General features: G+C 37.7%; 1 gene segment (V, D, J or C); it reads left to right on the top strand.

Moving 5' to 3' along the window:
* The first annotated feature begins 6,688 nt into the window (after positions 1-6,688).
* Positions 6,689-7,266, top strand: LOC114636525. The segment is given in 2 exon segments: positions 6,689-6,771; positions 6,950-7,266. Coding segments are annotated over 2 exon segments (366 nt in total).
* The last annotated feature ends 2,656 nt before the right edge of the window (positions 7,267-9,922 follow it).

Raw genomic sequence — 9,922 nt, 5'->3', positions numbered from 1 at the left:
CCCTGTTTCTCTTGGTTTTCTGGGGTTGGAAATGGAGCTGCCACCTGTGACCTGCTCTATGCTCGGGCCCAGACCAGAAGTCCACCAAAAATGTGTATTCTATCAATAAATTTTGTCCTATTATCAAGTTTCTTTGAGAATCCAAGATCAGTAGTAATAGCCTGTATTACTTTGATGTCTCCATATTCAGATTATTTTACCTGAAAGACAGATAATTTTAGGTATATACATAACAAGATGAGAAGCACCTTCCATCAGAAAAAAACTCAGAAAATTCCTTTTACCATTTGTAGTTTCCTTTGAGATATAGAAAAGTGGAAAACAGAGAGTTGAGAATATAGTCTTGTTTTGCTGACCAATGGAAAACAAACCAACAGGGTCTATTCCAGTTAAGAGTACTGTTTCTCCTACTGTCATAATTTACAGTTACCTATAGTTCTTTATCTAGGGTGGAATCCCCTCAAGAATTCCCATTTCAATATTTTTATGTATGCTAGAGTCATCCTTATTCAGGTCTTATTTAGGCATCAGCCATTAGACCACCTAGATGCAGCTTCTCTGACATTTCTAGGAGACACAGATTCCTTACTTTGGGTTTTGCTGCTGTGAGTAGACACCATAACCAAGGCAACACTTATAAAGACACCATTTAATTGGGGCTGGCTTACAGGTTCTGAGGTTCAGTCCATTATCATCAAGGTGGAAACACGACAGCATCCAGGCAGGCTTGGTGCAGGAGGAGCTGAGTATTCTCATCTTCATCTGAAGGCTGCTAGCAGAATACTGGGTTCCAGGCAGCTAGGATAAGAGCCTTAAATCCACACCCACAGTGACTCACCTACTCCAACAGGGCAATACGTTCTAATAGTGCTACTCCATTGGCTGAGCATATATACATGATATCACACAATCATAGAACAAATATTCAATTTCTCTGGCTCTTAAAATATCACTAGCCACTCTGCAATGACCCCTGGGCTACAGGTGCTGAAAGTGAATTGTAGTTGAATCATTTTGGAGTGATCAGCACATCATCTCATAATCTCTCCATTTTGATTATTTGTGGGATTTTGTTTTGTTTTGTTTTGGAATGGTCTCTATTACTTGCAAAGGAAAGTTATATATTACTTATTTAAACCTTATGAATTGAAAAATTGTGTTCATTTGTTTATAAATATAAAGAATGAGAGGCCATGAATCTGAGAAAGAACAAGGAGTGTACATGAATTTATATGAATGGAGGAAATATAAGTGGAAAACAGTATGTGGCTATGGTTTAATTTTTGAAACTTAAGAAAATGATTATAAAGACAAGCTTTTCTTTAACAACATCAACATGTTGGGAGCCAAAGTACATGGCTTAAACCTAAAAATGGACCTTCAGACAGAGTTATTAAATTAACAGGCTAGAAAGCCAAGGATGGGTAAGATTCTGCAGAGTCTTCCTAACCTAAGACAGAAGTTCATTGCTTTGGATAATGCATACTCCATGATGGGTAAGGAAGGAATTCTTGTCAGAATGACCTAAGACAGTCTTCTTAATGAAATAAAAAAGGAGGAGAAGCCGCTAGCCTTCAGGGCAGCCTGACAAGAAACTGACATGGGCCAAGGACATGGAAATGGGCAGCTTGGCAGAAATATGATATTGGTCAAGGACAAGGAAGTAGGCTTCAGGCAAGAGTCTGACATTATGCTAGAACAAAGAAGTAATGTCAGGCAGGAATATAAATATTAGACTAGAGCAAAGAAGTAATTTCCGACAGGAAACTAAATTTTAGGCTAGAATAAGGACGTAGTCTTCAGACATGAACATGACTTTCAGCTACGACAGGGAAGCTGGCTCAAATATTTTTGTCATCCTGATAAGTCCTTATAAACAGTGTTCATGGGAGTGTTCATGAAATTTTCTTTATTGCCTTGCTTGTTCTTTGACTGTTTGTGTTTATTTTCTTGCTCGTTCCTTGATTATTTGCATCTATTGTATTGCTTGTCCCTCAACCTAGAACTGATCTGAAAACTTGCATGTAATTCAAATGGGTAAAAGCAAAGAAGAGAAGGGAGGATGGGATAGGGGGTTCTAGGAAGGAGAAATGGGGAAAGGGGAAGACATCTGAAATACAAATATATAAAATATCCAATAAAAGAGAGAAAAACGTACAAGAAGACAAGAAGTTATAGTGCATGTCATTCATTGTTTTTAGAAAGATAAACAGACATAGACTATGTTAGATTACTCCTTTTCTACATTCAAGAAAACAACTATGGGAACCTAAAAAGAGAAGAAAATGACTATAAAATAACTAAACCTAATTCTTGCATCTAATTCAACATCAAAGAGATGACAAACCTTACCGAAAAACAATAAAAGCAATAAAAATTTCAATATGAAAAAAACTACATTGATTGTGCACCATAATCTTATTTTGGCAATGTATCTCCTCTGTAATAATTGAAAAATAGCAGGAAATCTAAGTGAGCCCTATACAGAACATGGTCAGTTGGTGTTGAAATGAAAGAAATATTCAATGTCATCTTTCTTGATGTACTGATAGTACATTTGGTGGTTCAGGTGAGTAACATTTTCCACTTTTAAGGCCACCAAAATATTGCATTTTAAATGGAAACCTGATTTCAAAATGCAAGAATTAAAAGTATTTACCATTTTCTATACTATGGTATATGGTATCACTACTCTTCCTTTATTCTGCGCAGTAGCCAGAATCTATAACTCAAAAGCAGTCACATGATCACAAGATCAAAACACCCTTTTAAAACTTCATTGAATATGCTACAGTTTGTTATATAATGGCTTTATATTAAATGACTTGGTACCATCATTACCATAAGTAAATTCTATATTGATTTATCTATCTGTAACCTCACTGTAAAATAGAGATTAGGTAATACCTATTTTTTTGATTTCATAATGACATAAAATGTGATATATATATGAATTTTCTGACTGAGTGAACTTTAGTTTTCATTTTGACTATAACCACTGGAAGTAAAGAATCCCTCCACTTGTCAAAGTACATTTTTCCCCCCTAAACACACTACTACTTGGCATGCATCACTGTGAATGCAGTTTTTTTTTTTTTTTAGACTACCAAAATAGGCATTATACAACCTTGCCTTCATTTTGGCTATCTTAACAGTAGATGGCAGCACTATCACATTTCTTTTCAGTTAATACCACCAGCATTAGAGCTTCAACTACATAAAGAAAAGAAAACAAGAAGTCATTTAGGACCCATATGATGTTCAAGCTGCACATCAGCTACATACGAGCAAGGAGGCTTTGTATAGTCACTGTATGTTCCTCAGTTGGTTGTTCAGTCTCTGAGTACCCCGAGAGTCCAGGTTAGTTGGTTTACTTGGTCTTACTGTGGATTTCCTATCCCTGTGGTGTCCTGCAATCCTTCCTATTCTTCCATAAGAGTTCCCACATTTCATCCACTGTTTGGCTGCGGGTGTCTGAATCTGACTGAGCTGTCAGTCTACAAGCATAATAAAGTATCATTAATAGGGTTAAGATTTGGTGATTGCCCATGGGGTATCTCTAGCTGGGTCAGTTATTTTCTGGCTATTCTCCAGGACTCTAATCCCTCACCTGTCCCTGAATTACCTCTAGACAGGATAAATTTTAGGTTGAAAGTTTCGTTAGTGGGTTGATGTCTCCATCGCTCCATTAAGTTTCCTGTCTCTCTAAGGGAGATGGGCTCTTCATATCCCCAATGTAGTAACACACAGCTAAGATCAAACCCATTAATTCTTGGGCACCTCCCTTATTCCAGGTGACTGTGTAGTCCTAGAGATGCCTGCTACCTTCTCATCCCTGTCAGTTGTAGAATTCAATACATTTTCATGGCATCTAGTCATCTCTCCCATCCTTCCCCACATGTGATCCAGAATGACCATACCATTTCCCTTCCCCTCCTTTCCCGTTCCCGCCCCTTATGACTATTTATTCCTCCACCCAATTAAGATTCAATATTACTGCATTGGACGCTCCTTATTATTTTGCTTATTTGGGTCTGTAGACTGTATTATGGTACCTATATTTTAAAGCTAATATCCACTTATAAGTGAGTACATACCGTGCGTAACTTTTAGGAGAGAGTTACCTCACTCATGATGATATTCTCAAGTTCCATCCATTTTCCTGAAAATTTCATGATGTTTTGGTTTTTAATATCTGAATAGTGTTCCATTGTGTACATGTACATTTCTTTATTCATTCTTCAGTTGAAGGACAACTAGGGTGTTTCCAATTTCTGGCTATTATGAATAAAGATTCTATGAACATGGTAGAGCATCTTTGTGAGATGTTGGATCATCTTTTGTGTATATGTCCAGGTATGGTATAGCTGAGTCTTAAAGTCCTACTTTTCTGAGAAAATGCCAGATTGATTTCCAAAAATAGTTTTATAAGTTTAAACTTCCACCTGCAATGAAGGAGTGTTTTCCTTCCTCCACATCCTTGTTAGCACACATGCAATCTCTGGAGTTATTAATCTAGCCATTCTGATAGGTATAAGATGGAACCTCAACTGTAGATGTGGCTATCTCAAAGCTGTTGTCTATACATGGGATATATTCCAGTAGCTGGGTTGTTTTTCCTAGCCTTGAAAAGTCTTAAAGTGCCAGGGTGGGTGGCATACCCAAAGAGCACCCACCTGCTTAGAGGAGAAGGCAAAGGTTACTGGTGGAAGATTTGTAGGATGGGGGAGCAGGAGGAGGATGTAAGTCAGATGTAAAGTGAGTAAGTAAAGAAAAACTAATTAATAAAATTAAATTTTAAAAAGAAAGGAAACAAGAAGTTCCCAAGCTATGATCCACTTGTCACAAGGAGACCTCCAGTCTCTGCCTGGTTTGAATAACAGTCATTGTCCTCATAATACCAGTTGTTCTTGGAGAAAACTGAGTTAGTAAGACTTGAAGATTGGCTATTTCTGGAGTTTCAGGAGGTTTTTTAGTGTTTAAGTGCATTTGCTGCTTTTGGGGAATACCTGGTCTCAATTGGCGATATTTAAATAGTGACATATAGTAACTCATTACTCCAATACTAGGATATTTGAAGCCCTCTTCTGACATACTTGGGTATCAAACATGCATGTTAGGAATATACATTCATGTAGGTCAACTACAGATAAAAACAGAATAAAATAAATAAATCTAAAAAAGATTAGAAATCCTTCTATTTCAATAGAATAGAGACAAAATTATTTTTTTTGAGATTTCTTGAGAATCCAACATTAATTTCAGATTTAGTGGGACAGTGATGGAGACATCTTTTCCTCTATTCATAACAAAGTCCATCAACTAGTATAAAATATATTTGTACTCTATAACCTCAAGGATGATTCAGTGTCCTTAACTGTTGAAATATAAAACACATATTCCCCCCAAAAATAATTGAAGATTTTTCATTCTTAAGTAACCAGAGTAAAACTAGCAACTAGCTGCTAAATACAATGAAAGATGAGGCCATGTGTTTTTTTGAAAGGAAGAAGAGCCATTTAGTTAGTATTGTGTGCTCAGAAAGACATGCTTAATCATTAATTTGAATTCAACAATACATGGGTCAGTAGTTCTCAATATGCCTATCTAATCACACAGTCTTCCTTAAAGGGAGGAATAAGAAATCATTCTTAAGAAACTCTAGAGGCATAGCCATGATGAAGCATGTCTGTGCTAGTTTCAAAGTTATATGAAGATAATTGAAAATTTATCTAAGAAAAAATAACCTATTTTATAAATATTGCTATTCACTTTACAACACTATATCAACCCTCTCTCTCTCTTCCCAGTACCCCCTCATGCAAGTCATCCCCATTCCCTCAGTTTTTGCTGTAAGTAAAATGTTGATCAAACTTAGACATGAATTAGCATACTCATTTCCTGCCAAACTTTAATAACTAAAATAAATTTTTTTTATAAAGTGCTCTCCGATATTCCCAGACAATAAACAGAACAGAACAGTTTGATAGCAAATGCATACTGAGAATGGTTATAGTTCAGAGTCATTTTAGATGAGTGCATCATCATGAATCTCTAGCCCATATTCTCTTAAATCAAGCAGAACTTTTTTTCCATTGATTTTCTTCAAGAGCTATTTTTTTTCCTCTTGTGATTGCATCGGAACTTGCTTGACAAGTGTAGAAATGTCTCTGAGAACACCTGGGCTCCAAATCATATATGGAGGCTATTTTTCTGTTAACTTTATGGGAATGATCATCTGAACAGATTGGAATGAATAGGTGAGGTATCTTATTAGCAGTATTCAGTAAAACAAGAACATATAATGTTTTCTGTGATCATCATAAACAGTCACCAAAGATACAACTTTATTATGGAAAAAAAATATACTGCAAACTACTCAGTTGAACATCGCTCGTTTAGTGGATCAAAGAAATCTTGCCTTTAGGGAAATGTATAGGTAATACTGTAAGACAAAGCTTTTCTCCCTAAAAAGAAGGAAAGAGGAAACAGATACTTTCTTTTTTATCAGTGTAGTGACTACAGATAAGTAGATATTTTCATGGATTAACCTGGTTTGCCTTAGTTCACAGATCATGTGTTTATGAGCCAAGAACTGCCTAGAGTAATCTTGATATTTGCATACTTCATCTTCAGAAACCACAAATACCTCACAGTTGTTTTAAAGTGTTATACCTATGAGAATAGCAGTAATTAGCCAGAGACCAAAAACCAAACACACAATGGATTATAGGGTCCAGATTTTCAGCTTTCTGCTAGTCAGTGTCACAGGTAAGAGAGGGTAGTGTTTCTCAGCTCAGAATCTAACCAAAATTCTTTTCTCTTGGGAATTTAAGCTTAAAATACACCTTTTTTCTTTTTGTTTCTTCTAAATATTGGGTGGTATAAAATAATTTTTGTGTGTCTATTTCTACTAATCTCTCTTTCTCTCTATGTTACTTTTTTCTAGTCACAGTGTCCAGTGGAGAAATTGTACTCACTCAGTCTCCAGCAATTATCACTGCATCTCCAGGGGAGAAGGTCACCATGACCTGCAGTGCCAGTTCAAGTATAAGTTCTCGTTATTTGCACTGGTACCAGCAGAAGTCAAGCACCTCCCCCAAACTCTGGATTTATAGAACATCCAACCTGGCTTCTGGAGTTCCAAATCGCTTCAGTGGCAGTGGGTCTGGGACCTCTTACTCTCTCACAATCAGCAACATGGAGGCTGAAGATGCTGCCACTTATTACTGCCAGCAGTCGGATAGTTCCCCTTCCACACAGTGATACAGACTGGAACAAATACCCTCTAACTTCTTAAGGCCTAGCTACTTCCTCCTAGAGATAAAATGTGGCCAGAGGTTTGATTACAGTAGTCCACACAGGGTGTTCTGCTTTAAAATGTCATTTGCATCTTTGGATAACTGTCTTCATAATGTTCTACTGTGCTCCAGTGCTGTTTTCAAACAATCTGTTTTGCCTGTGTTTATGTATTTTTGTTTTGTTTATTGTAGGCAAATGTAGCAGGCACTTCTCCTAATTTTTCCCATTTCATCTCTGAATAGAATCAGCATTTTGCCTATACATTCCTGGAATCCAGATACCCAAATGGGATGTTAATTTTCCCAATGCCTTAAGGGTGAAAAATATTTTCATTTGACTGAGATCATTGAGGAAATGCCAGCTTAAAAGAGAAAGAAAATATGGCGTTTGGGTGTGAGTTTTTTTCTGGGAGGAGTCATTATTTGTCACACTTCTATTGCTGTGGAAAGACACCATGACCATAGCAATTTATTAATTTTGTTTATTATAGGGATGCTTAATTTTTTATCAAATTATTTTATTTGTTTTCATTCCAAATGCTGTCCTTTCCATGTCTGCCCTCCAAGAGCTCTTCACCCAATTCCCCTTTCTGAGAGGATACTTCCCTGCCCAGGCACCCCCACCTCACCAATCCCCATCATCCTCCCCCTTCCCTGGTGCATCAAGTCTCTACAGGATTAGGTGTATCCTCTGTCCCTGAGGCTAAACAAGGCAGTCTTCTACTGTATATGTGCGAGGGTTCACAGACCAGCCCATGAATGTTCTTTGGCTGATGACTTAGCCTCTAGGAGCTCGAAGAGGGCCAGGTTAGTTGATACTATTGTGCTTTTTATGGAGTTGCCATTCCCTTCACCTTCTATATTAATATTCCCCCCAACTCTGTAATTTTGAATTGTTCCATAAGGGGCTGAAACAGATTTCCTGTTGGTAGAATATGGCAAAAAACATATGAAACCCAATAGTAAAAATGGGCATTTTAAAGGGGTTCTTCACTTCTGAAGACAACAGCTACATCAAGAGGGAGTAGAAGGCAGGGTCAGTAATCAGAAGGACCTAAGGAACACCTGGTTTAGATATGTGAATATGTAACTTATGATATTTTGATGAGAAGTGGAGAAAGTCAACCATGCAGAAGATCTTAAGGAGAAGTCATCAGGCTCTGAGATTCTCTGTAGGTTTCTGTTGAAAAGAAAATATTGAGGATATTCCACAGGATGTTTAAGGTGCTCCAATAGTGATTCCAGAGTGGAAGGGTCATGAATTGAGGATAAATTACTTGAGGCACAGTTTGTAATCTGTGGTTTCAAGCACCTTCTGAAACATAGCATTATAGTGGAACTTTCTCAGACCTACCACAACTACAATTAAGAAAAAGAGGCTGCTAATAATCTTTAAAGGCTTTCACTGGAACATGCTGCCAGCTACCATTCAAACTTAGCCCAACTATCCAGCCAACGATCTGCCACTTGGGTAACTCTGTACCTCACAGCTCAGGCCCAGTCCACGTCTGTTTCCCTCCATGTATGCTCTCAATTCTCCTGCCTCTGTGTACTTCTTCCAGGATCAGTCTGTCAACCTTAGAGTTCTTACCTTGGTTCCTACCCCAGCTATTGATCATCAGTTCTGTATTATAATGAATCAGCAACACAACATCTGATACATCTCTTTGTTTTCCTAAGACTTTAAGGGTTATTATAAGTAGGAATAAGTGATAGGCCACAGATATGAAATACCAAAATTCTGCTAGCAGTTAACTTTCTGGTCGTACAGAATTAACAATGGAAATTTGGGGAATGTATAGAAGAGTCTGCCCTCTGTAAACAAGCAGGGGCCCTGTTGAAGGATAAGGACAGTAACCTACCCACAAATCTCTCAACCCAAAATTGTTCCTGTCTAAAAACTTTTCATGGACAAAGTTGGAACAGAGAATCAAGGAATGGCTAAGAAAAAACCCCATCCAACTTGAAAGCAATCTCATGGGCAAGCACCAATCTGTGACACTATTAATTATACTCTGTTATGCTTGTAGTTAAAGCCTAGCATAACTGTCCTCTGAGAGGTTCTTCCTAAGAGCTGACTGGAACGTATGTAGATACTGAGAGCCAAACATTTGACTCAGGTAGGGGACTCTTATGATAGGGTTGAGGAAAGGATTGAAAGCTCTGAAGAGGTTAGAAACTCCACAGGAAGACCAACAAAGTCAACTAACCTGGACCACTGGAAGCTCTCAGAGACTTAGCCACCAACAAAAGAACAAACATGGGCTGGACCAAGGACCCTGGCACATAGGGCTATCTTGTCCATCAACAGTGGACTTGATGTTCCAGGGTTCATGATAGCCAGGGGTGTTACCAGATCAGGGGACAAGGGGACAGGACACGGCATCAGACTCTGTGAGAGGGTACTTGGAAGAGGGACAGTATTTGGGATATAAATAAATTAATTAATTAATTTAAAAATAAAATACCAAGAAACATCTTTATACAATGTAAAGAAATGTTACTTGATCACAGCATGGTTGTGTGAAAGAACTCAAATCTCTTCCATTTCTCATATGGAAATAGTTGTGCTTCAGTGTTTAAACACATCCAACCTCATCAGCACACATGGACTGACACAG

The sequence above is a fragment of the Grammomys surdaster genome, unplaced genomic scaffold (assembly GCF_004785775.1).
Source record: "Grammomys surdaster isolate TR1022 unplaced genomic scaffold, NIH_TR_1.0 124491, whole genome shotgun sequence".
NCBI classification, from domain to species: domain Eukaryota; kingdom Metazoa; phylum Chordata; class Mammalia; order Rodentia; family Muridae; genus Grammomys; species Grammomys surdaster.
The sequence above is the reverse complement of the archived record's forward strand: the minus strand, read 5'-3'. Positions and strand labels throughout refer to the sequence as shown.